The 20,206-nt window shown below is 39.4% G+C and overlaps 1 protein-coding gene across 1 annotated transcript in view; it reads right to left on the bottom strand.

The window, feature by feature from the left end:
• bicc1a (BicC family RNA binding protein 1a) overlaps positions 1–17,505 on the bottom strand; it is a 48,048-nt gene extending 30,543 nt beyond the window's left edge. Inside the window, exons 1-2 of the mRNA XM_029521600.1 lie at positions 17,254–17,505; positions 2,589–2,635 (exon numbers count right to left, since the gene is read on the bottom strand). Of these exons, the coding sequence (XP_029377460.1) occupies positions 2,589–2,635; positions 17,254–17,446 (240 nt within the window). The 5' untranslated portion in view covers positions 17,447–17,505. The remainder of the gene's footprint in view (positions 1–2,588; positions 2,636–17,253) is intronic.
• Positions 17,506–20,206: the final 2,701 nt, after the last annotated feature.

Here is a 20,206-nt window from a genome sequence, read left to right as displayed (position 1 = left end):
CTTCAAAACAGTCTTCAACTGACCACTGCAGTACTTCCAAGCACACGATTTCCACAGTCATCTCCCTGCTGCCCCAGACTGACAACAAGGGCACACCAGTGGGTTAATAGAAATAACATCAAAACAGCGGGAGGGCGGGGGGGAGCGGGAGGAGAGCAGGAGGTAGATGCTGCACAGACTGGAGACCCGAACAAAGAGTGAAAAGAGAGAGGCGCACAAAGCTGCAGAGATTTCCCGAGCTAACAAGAAAGGACTTGCACATTTCAAAATTTCTGAGCTTTGGCACCCTCCTGTGTACCCACTTCTTCTGCCCCCACTGGCTACAAATAGAGGGTAAAATTCTTGCTCTGTAATATAAAATGTTTCTCTGGACTCAAAGGAAGTCCAGCAGACACTGAGTAAGAGGGTTTGATCAACCACAGCGACCCAGGAGAAAATGCGGGGGTGGACCATTTTATGTTGCTCTCTAAATCTCACTGGTGAGAAAACTTCCAACAACCGGAGCTTGACATGTAAAAGCGTGTGCGTCAGAAATGGCCGTATTCCTTCTTAACGTGAGCGACCGAGTTGCTGCGCGCGTACTTTATTAGTCTCACTGAGTGCGTGTGGCACATGGGTGTGTTGGACAGGCAGGAAGCGGTCCAGCTAAGAATTTCCATTTTCATCAACTTCCAAGGCATTTCACACACCTCATCCATATTCCCTTCAACAACAACGTTCCACAGTCTTACTCTGTTTATTTTCCTGACTTTAATAGGGTATGAATGCTGATCACGCTATCAGAGGGAAACTATAAAGTTTTCCAAATGGAAATTCTACAATAAAAACATGACTTTAGCACTCCTCCTTTACTGCCCCTTGACAGCCCTCCAACCCAAACAACTGCACTCTAATTTCTAATTGATAATTTAACCTTTGGTAACCACAGCTTCTTTGAACGACCTGTGACAATATTTAAGCAACGGCCTCAACAAGCCATGAAATTGATACACTGGCAGTCATATTTTGTCGGAGTAGTTTTGTGAACTGACACCTACACTGGATTTCATAGACATTAGACTTATATCCACACCAAAAAAGGCAGAGGGAGAGAGCTACAGTATATGCAGAGTTCTTGTTAAAATTCCAAGGAGGGGAATCGTAAGGCGCCTGGTTTGCATTAGTTGGTTTTTTGGAAACAACTTAAGGGACAGTTAAATTGCCTGCCTTTTCGATATTTAACTCAGCTTCCTAACCTCCAAAACCAAATGCAGAAAATAGACAAAGAGGGAACGCTTAAACTAACCGCTGTCCATCATTTATTTCATTACAGCCCATTAACATACTACAGAGGAAGCAGGAAACTGAATTTCAAACATGAACAAATCCACTTGAGAAACTCAAAGAGAAGCATGTAATTAGCAAGATACTTTCATATAGACTGCTGACAAAACCAATGAAGGGCTGTAGTTGACTGTACAAAATGCGGTTATTTTCATTGTCAGTGCCATGTGATCAGTCTTGCCTTAATCAATTTTGGTATGTGACTTAATTTACCATGCCAATATTGAAATCAGATACCACACACACATCAGTAATCGTACTCTCTGGGACCTTCTTGGGGCAAAAAATAAATAAATAAATAAATAAATAAATAAATAAATAAATGCACCTTGAAGAAATGTGCCATTCCAAAGCCAAAGGGTGGTCACACCAAAGACTGATTCCCTTTAGATATTTTCTGTTGCCCAGCACTTGGGATGGTGATGTTAAAAAAAAAAAAAAACCTTCACAAAGGCACATCTCTTTCTAATTAGGGAAACTTCCTCATTTGACCTTTTCCCAACACTGGTTAAACCCTGAGGAAACTCACTACATTCTGATGAATGAATCTGAACATGCAGGTTTTAATAGGAAACACTTGGTAAAGATGTACGCTTTAGTGCAAAAACCATTCTTTCATAGAAGTTTCAAGGCAAACTCTCCACTGAATCTATAACCTAAGACTCGTCAAACGTTACAGTTTGGGCTTTCTTCGCTACTATACTGTCTGTCTTGTTGTTGCCAAAGCACATCGAAATGATCCAACCAACATGCATACAAATTAAAACCTCAGATCTGGGGAGGTTACAACCAGCCTGGGTCACACTTTGATCAGCGATGACAAAATGAGCAAGCTATTACTAAAAAAAAAAAAAAAAAAAAAAATCCATATCACAACTATCTAAGACAACAGCAGCAAATTCTGGTTTCAATGGACATTGAAAATTCAGGACATGATTTAAATCAGTGGCAAAGCAAAGCCACTGAGGCAGTGCTGGCCTGACTGGTCTCTCTTTTTCAATAGAGATGATGTGGCATGTTATGGTACATTATGTAAGTGAGAAAGGCCTGATGTGTTGTGTCAGCTGTGTTATAGGATCAGAGTCCTGGAGAGGTTTCACGTCAGTTTCGTTCCATTGTTTTTGTTTGTTTTGATTTCTAATTGCAAGTCACTTGAAGAGCACATGACATCTGCTTCTTTAGCAAAGGGAGAAGCATCGCTCAGTGGGCCTGAACGCAACCCAAAGACAAAGCAAACACTGTTCATGTGCAGACTATACACTCACCTTCTGAAAGAAATCCTCCCCACCGTTGACTCTCCCCTCTGAGGCAGCTAGAGTGAGACAGAGAAAGAGAAAAATAACTTCATAAAACCACACAGAGCCACTCAGTTTTTGAATACACATTGTAACCTCAACACAGCCAAATCACACACAGATTACTCAAAATGTTACTGTATCTTCACTCAGAGCTGTGTTTATGGTGGATCTCCATTTCTTTGCATATTGTGTTTGGCACAGCTTCTCATACTGCTCATTTGCAGGGTTGGACTAAAATGTTCCAAGTAATTTTCTATAATCCTAGAGATTGGATACAGCTTCCGTGTAACAAATTGATGGATACAGTGAAAATATTTGGGCTTTTTACAGTAGCCGTTAATGGAATATTTCATACCACACTGGGGTCAAGAGGTTTCAGTTTCACACTTATTTAAAATGGTTTTCACACTTTTGAGATTTGTCTCTCAACAGGCAGCACTCTACCTGGGAACTTAGCATTATGAATGGCCAATATGAATGACTTAGAAACAAAATAAGCACTGAGGAGAGCACACGTCATTTTCCATCTCTGTAAAAACGGCAAGAAACTCCCACAGATGATACGGTAAGCTGTAGAGAGCCAACTATCAAAGTAAGTCGAGCCAGTAGTCACTTAAACACACATCTGCAAGTCCTTCAAGCTAAAGCTGCTCTTTTAAAGTACATATCTGCTCTCCAAGGAGGATTCTCGTGTTTCTCCGTCATTTGGGAAAACAGAGGTGGTTTCCTGAGATGGATCTGCTATCTGGGTCAGGAGCAGCAGTCGGTGAGGGTTATAAAGTTTAGTAATAAATGCTAAACTTTTTGTAGAAATGAGAATTACTTCTTGGCAAAAAGGGTTTTATCCAAATTTCTTATTTTATTCTTTGATCATAAAGATGAAAGTGATCAAGATTTAATCTATGGCTCTCGCAGATGTAGCTGAAGAGAGCAGCAGACTGATCTATCAGAAAGGCCAAAATTTGAAATGTCACCATGGATTAGAAAATGAAAAAAAAAACAAAAACATCATATTTGCATATTTATAAATACATAGGCAGCGTGTAACAGTACAGTATATAATAAAAATATTATTACAGGGAAAAAAAGAGGAAAGCGTTTTGGAACAGGCACACATCAGACTTATTAGAATTGTTGTTTCAATGATGACCAATGAGTTTCCCCACCAGACTGAAAATGTGTCATGGGCGCAAGTATGAGTCAGCATAGGAAATCTGTAGGATTCGGGTAACACTTTAGAATCTAAGGATGGTACCTGAAGATCAAACAGTACAATATGATGACTTTCCCTGTTAACACCACTTTTCAAGAAACAATCAAACAGAATGAAAACGCTGCCTGAACAGCTTCATTTTCAACCAGAGCTGACATAAAAGCCTCCGGCGATGCAATAATGTCGACATCGTGAGCATCCAACACATGTTTGCACTTTTGTACAGAGGCTGTCCAGTAAACACGTCCAGGCCACAGTTTACAAAGACATGCAGAGTGGTTTACTTGCAGCTTAGTTTAAGGAAATTTAATCAGGAGGGCTATTGGGATTGGATGTCCAACGTCAGTTAACAATATTTTCACAGCGTTTCCGAATGACTTTTCATAAAGCGAAATGAAATAATGTTCCAACCATGACTGCTTTTTAATTAATTTCACACTTTATTAGCCTTCATTTGAAGAGGACAATGTCAAAGTCAATACTCACATTCCTCTTACTGTGACTTCCCTGCAATATTGTAAGAGACTCTAGTTCTTGTTTAAAGTTACAGTAAATTGACCAAGTAGGTAAAATGCAGTCATCCAAATATGTTGGATCATCTGATGACTAAATGTAAAGATAAGGGAGAAGACAGACCAAATAAAATGCAACTAGCCTGAAATCCTGTTGCAGACTGAACTTAACAAGTATTAGGACTACAGCTGAAACAACTATCAATACTAACTAATTTATTACTAATTACTATTACTATTACTATTTACTAACTAAAGTATTACAGCTCCGGAAGTGCTTTTTCTTGCCCTCACATAACAGTAAATTAAAAAACATTTAGTTTAACTGTCTGGCCAAAACAAGGATTTTTTTTTTTTTTTTTTATTGAGATCTGTGGGAAGTGGAATAGGTACTTTCCATTAACTGTTCACATTTACCCAATAAATACTGAATGGAAAAATGATCATGAGATTCACAAACACTGAGAATAGCTTCTGCAGCACTGCTCGTATAGGCTCCACCTGAAGATCAGACAGTGCAGGATTAAGTATTAATGACTAATATTTCGCTCCGTAAAACAGCTCTGGCAGAAGCGCTCAGTTGTTAGGTGGCCTGAAGTTATCCAAGACTATGAAAGACCATGTTACTGGAAGTGTTTCCTGTAGGAACCAAGATAAACAAAGAGAAGCGCAGTGATGGCCAACAGCCTGTTTTTTTCCCCCCACTTGTCTGCTTAAACTGTTTAGTAGAGCAAATCGGTTTCTTTTTTGCTGCGGTTTCTTCTTTCATCATCCAAACAAAAGACACTCCCAAAGGTAAAGTGTTGATGTGTGAGTGGCAAATTAATGAGACATGGTAAACTGTAAGGCAATTAATAAAAAAATCCACAAACAAAAATAACATTCTCTTCAGTGAGCTCTTTTAATCATACTCTAACTTCTCAGTTTCACTTGAACTGTCGGATATGTAACAGATGTTGCTTATTACGAACACACAAAATATATGAAGGAAAAATGAAAGCTTCTGTTGCATGCTTGCCTTAGGTGAGATGCGTGGCTACCATCATGATACTTAGCAAGAAAACAAGACATTTAGTTATACGAAAATTACAGCTACATTTAATACCAGCTGAATGAAATTTAACAACGATGGTATGCCACCTATCCACACAAACTCCAGAGCACACATCCACATAAAAAAAAAAGAAAAAAGGATGTATTAGAAACTTAAAAACACACAATCTGCTGGTCTGGTATTGTGTCAGCAGCACTGAATTTTCACACATCATCATTCGAGTCGAAACTCGGTGTATGCTCAGCAGCATATTTGGTATGTGTGTTGGGAGTTGAAAGGAATTCGATATGAAACAAGAGTGAAAACACGAGCCATGTGCTGAGCGCAAAACATCCTGTTGGTTAATGTGGTGTGTTCACTGACCATGGGAGGACGCACTTCAGAGACAGTATGGCATTCTGTGATATATTTCTGCATGTAGACCTAAATATGTACTGGGCCTTACATTTAAAACCAAGTAATGGTTCAAGCTTCTAAAAAACACACAACACATTAGCAATAGCTAGTTGAGTCATTAGCAACTGCTGGAGCTTCTTACATGTGACAAACTTCATTAATCTGACCACAAGCTTGTTCAGATGCCAACTTGCCACAGGTGCCGTCTTTACTGATGCCACTTACTTTACTGGAGAAACTGCTGAGCCAATGAGAAGCCTCGTAGGTGGGATTTAAAATGAATATCTCATCATCTGAGGACAAAGATGGATGAACTCACTCAAGCTTCACAAGTTATTGCTGCCACTGCGCACATTAAGATATTTGAGACAGTTGCTATTTTGGCCAGTGCTACAGAGAGTTACAGGAAATCTCAAGAAGCATTTTAAATTATTGGCAGTACAAATATCATCAGGGAAACTAACCAATTTTACATATCAAAGTGTGTTCTGTAGTGGGAAGCACTCCTTCATAATGATGTCACTTCAGTCAGTGTTGGTTGTGGCTGAAGACTCCATATTTAGAAAGAGCAAAGAAATAGCTCGGCAGATCTCTAGATCCTGCTCTTCATCCCGGTTTGAGGTTACTTACTACAGTAACACATCCAAAAATATCCACCTGAATTGTAAATGGCCAAGTGGCTTTATCAGTAATGCTGGCTGGACTGCAACAATTTCAATCATTTCAATGTGGTGGCGAGTGTTGATTAACTGGACTGCTGCAGATAAATCTAGCCATCTATAGGAAAGACTGGTCTGACTGAAAGGCTGCTTCAGCACTATGTTAAATCATTAAAAATGGGTCATTGCGTTTGCGTGTTTGAATCCACTAACCACTAATTGCATTTTTTTTTTTTGGAGAATTGTGTTAATATTGAAGGATGTGCTGACATCTGAGATTTGAAAGTCAACTGCTGACTGGCAAACTTTTCAACACATGAAACCAAATTCAAATACAGCGGTCAACAAATTCAGGTTCTCTTCTTCACCATGTCTATGTTTTCTTGTAGATTCGATTTGCCAACAACATAAGATTAGAAGGACAGAGTCAGAAGAGAGAGATCTTTTTCATTTGTCTTTGCCCCTTTCCTCAAAGAATTGACAGACTTTTTACCACAAAAATGCATTGCTCATGCCTCATTACTTAGATAACCAAGAAAGCTATTATTCGGTCTGCCAACCAAAAAAAAAAAAAAAAAAAAAAAAAAAAAACCAGTTAAAATTATAGGCCTTCCTGAAGTCAAAACAACCAAACTGTTGGACAAAGGTTGAGGAGCACATCTCCCTTTTTTTTTTTTTTTCCAATGTATTCTAACTCTGGTTTGTATCAATGCAACTTTTGCTTCATATTTCCGAGTGCTACAATAGTCTTCTAGCATTTTGGGGATCCAGGTTACACAAGGACATTGCAGTGCTCCTCCCTCTCAGCTCAGCAGATTGAAAAGGCATCATGGCTGAAAAATGACTCAAGACCCCTGAACAGAGATCACGTTAACATCAACTCTTTCCTCTGGCGTTTTTTGGAACAAATAATGTGGTGCTAATGTAAAGCAGTTATCTAAATTGTCTTTTAAACTGACAAGGTAAATATAACGACTGCAGTTAATGAGCTCCACACCTTCTAATTCCCTCCAGATAATTATTTAATGTATCCAATCACTGTCACAGCATGTAACGAATGAACTGAGAAGTTGCAGTGGAAAAATATGAAGGAATCAAAGCTGGCAGATGGACTTGGGTCTGGTATCCATTATTTTGTGGCGAGACCAAGTTTCTGGGAGATTCCGCTGTTTTGACACTGAAGGAATGTAAACAGCATTGATTTCTACAGTCATGGCTTCAATCCACACACAACAATTAAACAAACAATAGAGACATAGGCCTTAATAAATCAAAAGACCTTTTTGACACAAGTGTTTTCACTAGAAACTATTGTCACTTTTTACACTGTCCTGGTTTAATAGAAAGCAAATGAGAAGGAGAAGTAGTTTCACCAAAGCAAATTAAAGGAGAAGGAATTCAAAGAAAAATCCACAATTGTTTTTCCAATGAAGAAAATACATAATGGCTCAGATGTTTGAAAATATCAATTTATTTTTAAAATGATACATCAGCCACTTAATTAGCATTAAATAAGAAAGAAGGGGTTTATACACCTGGTTAGCCAGATACTTGTGCTGGGGCAGAATTACATAGCAAAAACTTTCATGTCATCTCTATGAAGACAGGAGCTTTAAAATTACAAAAAGCAAAAAGAGCCCCTAAAGGCACGAGCTAAACCTCTAAACTGCAGAGCTGCTTAGACAAAATCCTCTGCACTGGCAATAATCACATAAGGACTTACAGTGAAATTTGGGACATTCACAGAAAAGTCTACACAAGCATTTAAATTCTACCTCTCATGGATAGGATTTCATAACACATGACAACTATAATCTAGCAAAGGTTTGACATCTCAGTCCAACATCTGCCTCTAAAGTGAGACAGATTAATATTAAAACCAGACTTACAAAGCCCCCCACCCCTCCCCCTCACCTCACCTCACCTTCGGCTGCGCAGAGGAAACGTGGTACAAAAACGACAACGCTTCCTTCACTTTTTGAAAAAAAGCACAATGCTGTCACACCAGCTTTCCAGTATCCCTCCCTCCAGTGCATACAGCAGCTCCCAGCTGATTCAACCCGGAGCTGATCAGAGGAGCAGTGACAAAGCACAGACAATGCAACACCCATGCTCATATGTGATTGTATTGGACAGACATGACATCGGCAGGGCCGACTAAGACTGGACATTTATTCAACCGAGATTCAGATTAGAGACAAAAATATGATTACTTAATGATCATACCACTACTTAATCATTTTTCTATACAAGAAAAAAAAAAAAAAAAAAAGGCATAAACAGCAAATGTCACAAACGAAACATCTAATCTATTAATCTAAAAGCGATGATGAGAAATATTTATGAATAGCTGAATTTGAATCCATACACAGTGTTTTCAGGATGGGTCAAATGCTAATATTGATACAGAGCATAAAGAGGATGTAGAACAGTTCCTGAATGTTTTTTGCAAAAATCACCAAGAAAAATCACTAAGATTTTCTAAAGGTGAATGGAGTGATTAAATCTCCAACACATCAATGTATTTTAATAAAGAGATTACACAATTTTAACTTAACATTTTTTGCTCAGTGAGTTACATGCAACATTACCCATTAAAGCCTGATTTAACCTAAGACACTGTCAGGGGGAGTACCTACCTCAGGACAGTGATTTAAAATAAGTTTGATTTAAATTCAGGAAGTCTGTTTGGAAAATGTATAACCATAAAGCAAAGAGCACATTCACTAAGATCAATAGCTACCTTTTGGTTACAACAGCTGTTCTCATCAATCAAGTGTGAAAGCCTCATTTCAAAGGCAGGACAAATGTATCACATTGCACATGACAAGTAGTTGGCAGTAATCGGATTGAGATCTACATGAAAAAAGACGAAAGCCAAACACTTGAGTCTCGCTGTAAACTGCTCTGGCATACTTTACGCAAGTTGGCATCCGAACAAAAAGACTCCAACAACCAAGGAACATTTTAGCTGCTTCTCCGAGACAACGGTGGTATCTAATCATCGAGTAAGAGTTGGGGAAAGCGTACATCGACATCAGAGCTAGCTGTCTGTTCAACGTAATGTTTGATATTGGCACTGCCAGAGAAACACACTGAGCTTTCAACACCGCCATTTTTTGTTTTGAAATCTTTGTTAAAATCACTGTGAGATTCTTTATGTTTTGACAGTTAAATATTCCTCCTACTAAAAACTGCATACAGCTATGTTCTGTAATCATGCACAAAACAGCAGCAACTTCATCACATTACTTAGTGACAGTCTGCCATTCCCCAAGTGGATTTAAAGTGCCAGCCTATACAGAAGGGGAATCCCTGTATGCAGCATGTAATCCAGTGTTGCTGTTTTCAATTCATCTTACTGATACCAGCCTTCCTGTTAAACTTTAACTGTGCAAAAACATGGTGACTGCATTTTCATTGCACCTCCTGTTAAATGGGCTGAATCACATCTACACTTCACGTCTGTTCTCGACTCCTGCTGTGCCAGGCGACTTTGCTATCAAATAACTTTAGTGCCAGATGTTGATTTTTGGCAGACCAAGATGAAAATCTACCAGAGAAAGCCAAACGGTTACACGGATGACACAGTCTAAAAATAATTAGCGATAGAGTAAAAGATTCTTGGGCCTAAAATTTTTTCAGAATGTACATTAACAAAGATCATTGTGGCTTCACATCAACATGAGTGTCTCTGCAGCGGAATTGTACAGGTCCAGGAAACAAGACATCATTAAGCAGCGATTGCGAACATGTTTGGGTTATCGTATCCTCCTTCACCCCCTTGTGTGAACGCTGCCTAGCAATTACACAACACTCCACATTCCTAGTGCCTGGTATCTACTGTCAGATCCCCCGCAGAGGACAGGGAGTCAGTCTCACTTTGCAGGTCAGGAATTACACTGTAAACATTACATTGTGCTATTGGGAAATCACTGACATTTCACATTCATCAGCATTTCAATCATAGCATCGCGCATCTTTCCAATAAAAACATAAGGAATCTGTACAAGATTAATAGACTTGATTACTCAACCTCAGAGTTATCTCCACTGATGTGTCAATCACTGTATTTTATATAGCGCCACTCTTAAGAAAAGAAGATTATTTAAGGGCTTTTATAAAACACCTGATCCTGGACTAACTTAAGCAAAAAGGAGATTTCCTTTTCTTCTCTCCCCGCCCCCGACCCTCCTCTGTTGTTCAAGTGGAGAATATTGCGGTCGCAGCCAGGAGAAATTTTGAAAGGTACGCTCACCAATCAAGGCCGGTTGAGAAAAGGCAGATTGTACTAGCTGTTGAATGAGGAGAGAGAACAACAAACTAAAGCCTGAGGTTGTCCAAAGATAAACACTGAAAGCTCTTGAAGGAGTGGTTAAGGGCTGGGCGCTGTGGTGCATGTGTGAAGCTTTATGCAATTGTATGTGTGTTGCGTTTGTGCACGCGTAGGGCATAAGTCTGTGCCCCCTCCCCACCAAGAAGCATTTCTAAAATAGCAACCACAAACCAGACAGAATGTAAATCTGCACTTTGAAAAGGGTTTAAGAAAAAGACCTTTGAAGGACGTAGAAAAACACGTATTCATTTCAACCCATTTACAGTTCCAGGAGCACAGAAATGGGTCACAGGACTGCAGCGCCACTTGGACCATTGAAACAGGACTCCTGGTTTTATTTTCTTGAGTAATGAATTACAGGTTTTTCCATGGACTGAAGGTGAATTATATTACAGCTCCTGAAACCTTCATCATGCCCAGGATGAAGGAATTCAACATGTAAGCAAAGTTGACTAGAACTGTTTAATTGTATCAACATGTTTTAGCGAAAGTGCAAAAAGAGAGTGATAAAGAAAGAGAGAGGGGGAAGGTGGCAGGAGGTTGCTGGGCAAAATTAAGTGAAGAGTAAAATTCAGCAGTTAAATCAACTGAAGCATCTAAAATAAAGACTGCTTGTTCTGTTGTGCATCTACTTTCCACACTCTTTGGATTCATAGATTAACACCTAGGGCTGGACAGTGAGGGCGGAAATAAATCAATCAAATAAAAAAATGCTGCAGACAAAATTATTCTGCTCTAGGCAACATATCATAATATTTGGTGTTTTTCAAGTCATCTTCCTAAATCTTGAGGATTAAGTATTTCAATCAGGTTGGCAAAACCTGTTTAAAAGCATTTCCCTGCTCTGGGGAAGAGTGGACACTTCGGAGATGTATACATTTGTGTTTCTCAATAAGATGCAGCCGCAGCAAGAAATTACTATTACTGTTGTCGAACATTTTTCATTAATTTCAGCCACTCAACAAAAGTAAGCTGGTTTCAGTTACAACGCATAAACAGCTGGAGTTACTATGACTTGCAAGTTAAGATACTTTCCCAAAAATTCTTGTTCCTGCTAATAAGGGAGTTATGCAGCCCTCCTCCTACTCCACAGCCTGTATTCATTAAGAATCACATGAGTCACCAACATATAAAATCAATATGTGATGAACAACAAGCCAATCGTTCCCATTTTCTACAAGAGCAGAACTAAAGAATCGCACCATTCAAAGGTCGAAGTTCAATCAGACTGAACGGTGTGCGAAATAAATGAGGCAGAACCTTTTCTTAACAGACGTGTGTCTGGAAGCAAACACATGCTACTTTAAAATTTATGGGAAATATTTCTTAAAAGCCTTAAAAGTGGCAGCTACGACTACGGCATAAAAAGGTTAAACCGCTGCCTTGGAACAGTCACAGCTATACTACACATTTTGCACAGAATCCAGTGAGAATCAGGTTTAAACAAAGGAATATCTCCAACAGCAGCATGTGAGGGAATCAAAGATTTTCACATCCAGGCATGAGAGAAGGATTTTCCTCCTCCTTCCTTGCTGGCTCTTTCTATCGTTTTCCAGTCTTTGCTGCATTTTTTCCAAAATGTGGTCTGTGTAGGGTGTTCCTGTTTCTCTTGCTTACTTTCATTTTGGAATAGTCAAATCCATCAGTGTTACAGAGCGCACAACAACACTTAGAAAAACTTTTGGACATCTGAGAATCAGTCATGGAGGTCTTGATGTGGGATTATTTACAATTCTTTGCATAGCCCTGCAGTACATTTTTTGGCCACAGAATCATTTGTGTAACTTTGCAGAGTGTATTCAGCAATATTTTTGGCAGTCTTGTTAGGCTACAAGGTTAGACTCAGGATTGTGTTAAAGTGTAACGATTATGACCAAGGAAAGTCCAGCTTCTCCATAGTGGATCTGATGGAAGCTGGAACAACAGAGCAGTGTTTTGAATGCTCAAGCGGGAGAAACAGAGGGGGCGAATGAGGGAGGGAAGAGAAAGCCTACAGCACATTCCCCGCAAGACACTCACTTCCTGTCTGTGCGTCTTACTCAGCACCCCGGACGAAGAGAAAGATGAGCCCCCCCACACACACACACACACACACTCGTCATTACATGGGCATGGACGCCAGAGAAATGATTTTCTAAACAATAACCAAAGTAATGGTGAAAAATAACGATCATACTTTCCCAAGGAGACCAGTTGCCTTTCTTCAAGGAGGCCCATTTTTGGTGCACATTTGTGGCCTACTAATCAAACTGTGAGAAAACATTTTGACACACTCATTCAGAGCAAGTCCCACATTGGCATCTTTTACCCGCCAGACATGAGGCCAGATATTCTATCATAAAATCTTGATAATACCACTATAGCACCACTATATGAAGGGCACATGAAGACCCCAAAATGTTTCATTACCACACGCAACAGCTTTTCTGTTCTGAGACAAAGCAGCCCAATAATGGTGTGTGGTTTAGGAACAGGAATACAAATTAGTTAAATGAAGAAAATGATTCACTAAGCCTAATTGTAGGTTGTTGCCGCAGTTACTCAGCAAACATGTTGTTACGATGTGTGCACACATTGGCCCACCAGGAGGCTATGCACAGTCAAAAACACCACTAACCTCTGATCATTACTAGTCTTTGTAGGAAAGCCCACAGCAGGAGCTCTTTAATATGACCCAAACATATCAAAAGACACTGCCAATGTATGCTTAGACAGATCCATGGAAAAATTTGTTGCATGTGCAAATAAATTTGGATAATCAGGATTGGCGAAAATGTTACTGCTTTCCCACTCTTTCCTCTATAATGAATGTAAAATGGGCACAAAAGCTCTCCTACACTGCTCCCTTGACGCAGAAAATTATCTTTCAAGCTTTCTTGCCTGTGTCAGAGTCTCCCAGCCATTAACTTGGGAGTTCTATTCCGAGGTGCCAGGAGCACAACAGTAGACCCAGATGGCTGTCAGGGTAAGGTTTTGTTGACGCTTCACACTCTGTTTACTGATCTTAGCCCATGAATCTGTGCCAGTGTGAGAGACAGTAAATTTGTTATTGTGGAGCAGTTAATTTCCATTTTCTCCTGATGCAAATTGTGCTGGAACAAGACAGGAAAATTTGGCTGATTCAAATTAATAGACAAAAGGTTGCAGTTTAAGAGTGCATGCTGGGATTCTACTTCAGTGTGGAGAATTACTGGTCAAGTTTCTAATATCGTTAATCGGGCACAATATGCTCATTGATCCGTGTTATTGTCCAGTATTTATACAAATGTCTGACTGTACGCCTCTTTCCCAGACTGATGACCCACTTCGTAAACTCCTTGATTACATGCAGGTTATTTATCATCATCATCATCATCATCAGGAAAACATCTTCGAACTCCTGATTAACAGCAAATATAATCACTATAACTATCCAATTTTTCTGGTTCTTAAAACTGTGACCATTTGCCATATGAATCAATCAATCAGTTGATAACTTCCTGAGACCTTTCAAAACTATTTTAAGCAGGAACAAGACAGTGAACTACATAATAATCAATATAAATGCAGTACAATTGCTGGCAAACAGGTTTTAGGTTCAAACTGGACACCAGCTGCCTTTTTGTGTGCGAAGTTCCCATGCCCTCACTATAGGCGTGGGTTCTCTACAGATACTCTGGCTTCCCACAGTCCAAACACATACAGGTTCACTGAAATGTAAATTACTATATTACTGGAAGGCGAGTGTGATAGAGTGGTGAACTGTCCAGGGTGCACATGAAGCCCTACAGATAACAGAAGGATGCAAATCCATTCCAACTGCTTTACAGTAGCAGGTTTCCCTGAACAATTCATTGTAGAAAGCAAGATGGCCAGGACAAAAGCGAGCAATCTGAAAAATGTACACGTCACGCTCATTTGTCTGAGCCCTTCAGCACACCATCAGTCCTAATCATACCAATTAGATAGCTTGGCCAAACAGTGTGGAGCACTGAGAGAGCAGAGCAAGGATAATTGATTTAAGTGCACACGACATAGAAGCGTCAATACAGCCTAATTCTCACACCGCATTTTAGCTGAAGCTGAAATGGAGCAGCAACAATGGAATGAAGTGCATGAACAGATATAAAAAAAAATAAATAAAGAAAAATAACATAACAGTAGTTAAATAATCACCAACTTAACTAACAAGTTGTCATTTAAGCCTAAACTATTGCAGACAGATTACCTGGAACTAGCAAAAAAGATGTGAGGTGACAGCAGCATGATCAAGCTGCAGCCAGTTGCTGAGGGGTCAAGCTCACTTTATTTTCCAGGAAAAAGAAGCCAGAAATACCGTCACAGACATTAAAACACCAAGTAAAAATATACTGGAGCTCTCATAAAATTATTTCATTATAATCCAAACTCAGAGGCTCAAAACATGATGTACCATGTCAAAGTCTACAGCCTGTCCAATCAAAACACAGCCAGATGTTACACAGCTCTGACCTAACTGGGTGAGACTAAAAGAACTATTTGAGTTTGAATTTAAAATTAGAGCAACAGAAATAAAAGAAATAAAAAAGAGACAAGAAGCTGTAACCCAGTGAGGCAAAACAAATCTAAACTCAAACTGGAGCTTGGCAGCATGTGCTAGGACTGCATAATGTCTGCACGGAGATAACCAAGTCCCATGCCCTGCGACCAGACAGTCTGAACTGTTGCTGAAGGCCAGAAGTCAAAGGTTAAAGCAGTTTCACAGTTCAAACCTGAAACCTACAACTGAGCAGAAAGTACAGGAGACAGTGGAGCACAGCAGTTATTTCTACACCTAGATCTCAGCAGCCATGTCAACATTAGCGGTGTCAGCTGTGATGTCATGAAGCAACATTTAGTGAAACAAATGTTGGCAGAGATGTGCAACTGAATTAAAGACCAAATAAACTCATATATATATATATATATATATGAGTTTATTTGGTCTTTAATTCAGTTGTATGTATGTGTATGTGTATATATGTATATGTGTATGTGTGTATATATATATATGAGTTTATTTGGTCTTTAATTCAGAGAGAGAGAGAGAGAGAGAGAGAGAGAGAGAATATTTATAGATGCACAGGCCGACAAATCTGGACACACAGCGTTACGTGGCACATGGTATGTCCGGGACACTCAGATTTAGGGCCGGCCTCTGGTGAAGTTGTTTTCCTGGAAGAGTTTGGGATGACATGGAGCTTTGAGGAATGTACTGAGGAGCGAAACAGCAACCAGGACATTCTCAAGGGGAACTGCGTGTGTGTGTGTGTGTTTAACATAAAGGATAAACTGAGTTCAAAACCAGCTGCTCACTCAGGATGACTCCCGAAGTTAGTCACAAATTTAAATCACAGCTTACCTACCCATGATCACTACCTTTCACAGAGTCACAGTGATGAAATGTCACCCAGCGGCAGAGTGACCGCAGTTTATATCACCTGTTTCGATCACAGTTCCTCCCCATGTGCCGTCTGGCCCAGCTCTGACACTTGATGAAGAACTGAGCAGACTTAACTCATTCTGTAATATTCCACCTGGTTTTTGAAATGTGTGAATAAATGACCTCAACCTCTGGGTTTCCAGGGTTTCTCAACAGAGACTGGTCTGGTCCCTCTTTATGAGCCTGCCATCGCTTCTTTAACTGTTCACTGTCCCTGGCACTTCATTAGTAAAGAGCTCACACCCTGGATCAAATTTATCTCAAAAAAGGAAACACGCACTGCCAGTGCACACGCAAAGTCAACACGATAATGTGCAGCAAATAAGGTCGTTTTTTGTTTGTTTATTTTAAGACATCTGTTGTTGCAAATGCAGTTAATGCAACTTTATGATGCTACTGTGCTGATAGCAGTTTCTGTGTTTAGTTTAGCTCCATTTCATCACATTTTTGTTGGGTGCCCGCCAGAAGCTGTTGAACCAGTTGTTTCTGTGTGTGAAACCGTTTTCACAGGGGACAAAATGAACTGCATGTTCAGGTCAATTTCAGTTTAGTCTACAAACAAATGCACACCAGGGGAGTTGGTGCAGCGACAGCATGCGGTCAGGACATGTAACTGCCTCCGCTGGCACATCACTGATGCTTCACCCCCCCCTCTTTTTTTTTTTGATAGCTTGTGTTCTAACTTTCCTTTAAGGCAACATGTACCAAAATGTAACTGTAAACTCAGAAAGTTCCTCCCGTGATCAGCAAAACTATTTCTGATGTTGAACTTGAATGAAGTCGCATACTGAAGCCACCTAATTGCACTAATTGATTGGCACGTTACATTCTGCGGGCCGCACCGAGTCCGGAGGCTTTGAGGAGCTCAGTGAGGCCATCAAGGCATCACGGTGTCATTTTAAACGTCCAAGGTGAACAAAGCCTCCAGCCCAGCACCACCATGAAAGTGGAATAAACCCCCCACCGATCACCAAATGGATAAAGTTCAAGTGTCACTAACTTAATACTCCATGGCTGTTTACCTAGTAGCATGACTTCTAACTTCTTCCGATCCACCCGAAACCTCTCCTCGGTCCACTCCGGATCCGGCAGCGGATGGGGGCCGCTCAGGTCCTCCTCTGATCCCGGGAGGGGAGAGTCGGCGCTGCGCTCGCTGTTGGAGCCCTGGTCCGACTGCTGCAAGTATCCGCTTAGAGCGTCGCACTGGGCAGCCATTGGTGCTGCGCTGCAACTTCTCCACAGGGTTTTTTACTCAGAGTCGTGCTGAGCTGAAGTAAACCCCCTCCCACCCCCCCAAAAAAAGACGAAGTTTTTAAAACTTTTCTTTTTTTTTTTTTTTTTTTTAATTCCGTCACTTGGTGCTGTGTGAGCTCATTGCAGCGCGGTCGGGTTGAGACCTTCCTCTGCAGTTTCTTCAAGCCCCGTCGTTTTCCCCCATTAGACGAAATTTCTAAAAATAGGCAGAGAGGCGACCGTACTCTGGCTATAGGTTGTCTGTCTCGAGTTAACGGAGAGCCACACAGACCACTGCAAACACACCAACCAACTCCTCCAGAAAGTTTCACGTGTCATCTTCCATAAAAAAAAAAAAAAAAAATCCGGGACTCCTCCCAGAAAGACTTTTCTGGCCATCTACCTCCCCCTGGGTTCCGGTGAAAGTCTCCCAGTATTTATGAGAAATTGCCTGGATTCAGGTTGTGTTCTCACGGGAATCATAGCCAATTACAGTAAAAATAAAAAAAATAAATAAAAACATTAATTCATCAATTAATTAGCAAAAGAAAAAAAATCTGAGTTATCATGAGCTGAGGATTAGGTCCCAATACCACGAAATATGAAAATAAAGTAACCATAAATGACCAAGTGCAAGCAGGATTGATTTCAGCACTCATTTATATTTTAAGTGTGATAGTTTTTCAGTCTGGCTGGCAGTTTATAACAACACCCCATGCAACCAATTTATTGGTTTATAGAAGAAACACTACACATCCTGAGAACTGTGGAAGGAAGTAATACAGGAAAAGGAACGCCAAAACAATGTGGGGCAGAGGGTTAAGTAAAAAAAAAAAAAAAAAAAAAAAGCTGTTTCATGTTGGCTAATATAGAACAAAGTGGAACTATATAAATATCACTGAGTACAAAAAAAGTTTACGATGACATTTTGCATCTCCTGTAAAAATAAAAAGGAGGACAGGAAGTGTTGGATTATATTTTTCAGTGATATAGGGCTTCATCAAATGAGGTCCATCTATTAATTATGTCTTTTTGATACTTATGTTGGGCAACTTGAATGGGAGAAAAACACTGAAAGCATTTCTTAAGACTGAGATTAGATAAATGTGCATTTGTCCAAAAATTGAGCTCCTCTTTGACATTAGATAGCTAAACCTTTCATAGTTAATTCACTTCATTACCTCATTACCTTCATTACCTCATTATCTGAACTGTCTAATAATCTGTAATAATACTGGAGAAAAAGGGAATTCAGATAGTTGAAGCCACTCAGAGAAAAAAAAATAGGTCAAAATGCTTAGTAAAAATGAAACGATCACATTAGATTTTATATGTGATGCTACCTTATATAAAAGGAGCAAATCATTGCCAGTGCTGATCAAAGGCATTCAAATTCACCAGAGAAACAACAGTTAAATAACAATAAATAATTCAGGTAGTTAACAGAAAGACTTAATATAAGTAATAAGTGATTTAACTAGCCTTCCTCAATAACAATGCCCACAAGCAAATATAATTTAACTAGAAAATATAATTCCTGAAGAAAACAGATCGTTTGGTGGGTTCTGCTAAAGACGAAGCTTTGGAAATTCCAGAAAGTGTTCAGACTTCTTCTATGGCTAAGCTTCCCTGGCTTTTTTTCAGCTATGTATTAGCACACAGATGTTGACAAAACCATCTCTTTTTTTTTTTTTTTTTACAGCATCTTTATTTAACCTCAGCACTTTTCATTTGTTTATAGTTTTGATTATACTATTTTTTTCCAAATTAAAAAAGAAACACAAATCACTTTGACACAAGAACATTTTTTCCACATGGTGAAGATGAAATTTCTCATGCAGACTAATATTTCTGGTTGTATTTAAAATCTAACCTACTGACCCTAATTTGAATCCACATGGTGTAGTTATCTCTTTCCTGACATTCCTTTGAATAAAAAATTTCAATGATGTACTCAATAAAAAATGTACTTAGTTAAATTATACTTAATTTCACTTGCCATTATAAAATCAATCATTGGCAAGTTATGCTGCTCCATCAGTTTCAAAGAATGTTAGCACACAGTCTCAGCTACAGATACTCTTACTTGGGATCTTGGAACATTTTCTCTGCAAGTGAAAGGCAGACTTGTGTTTTGAAAAAAAAAATGTCTGAAGAAAAATGTTTTGAAGCAAGAGTCAGCATCATCATCAGTTGCAACTGCAACAAAGTCCATCATGTCCAGCTGCAAGTTCATTTTGTTTCGAGTTTATACACTGCAACACTGGTGTAAAAGAGCTGTGCATCAGCTGTGCATGAAGCTGAAGTTCCTGAAAATAATCATGCAACATAAAGTTCATTCATTTCAAAGAAACTTTGACTAAAAGATTTAAATGTCACATTAGTTTCCCCTCTATTGTGAAACCTTCATCCTCACCAAGTTCTCACCTTGGTTTCTAACTTTAGCTGAGAGTGATGCTTATTCACGCTTACTGTATTCCACAGAATAGGAAATGTGAATTCTCAAAGAGATGTTTTTTCCTTTAAATTCATAGTTCACGAGTACAAAGTAATGTATCATTCTCAAAGCATACTGTGCAAAAAAATAGAAGTAAAATGACAAATATTAAGGTCATCATAAATGCTCTTATATTGAAATTACAGCAGGTCTTTAGGTTACATTTGAAAGTGTGAATGTGTGAACTATTATTGTTCCACAAATAAACACTACCAGTCAAACGTTTGGACAGACTTTCCTAAAGT

This window comes from Echeneis naucrates, chromosome 15 (genome assembly GCF_900963305.1).
Source record: "Echeneis naucrates chromosome 15, fEcheNa1.1, whole genome shotgun sequence".
Taxonomy (NCBI): domain Eukaryota; kingdom Metazoa; phylum Chordata; class Actinopteri; order Carangiformes; family Echeneidae; genus Echeneis; species Echeneis naucrates.
The sequence above is the reverse complement of the archived record's forward strand: the minus strand, read 5'-3'. Positions and strand labels throughout refer to the sequence as shown.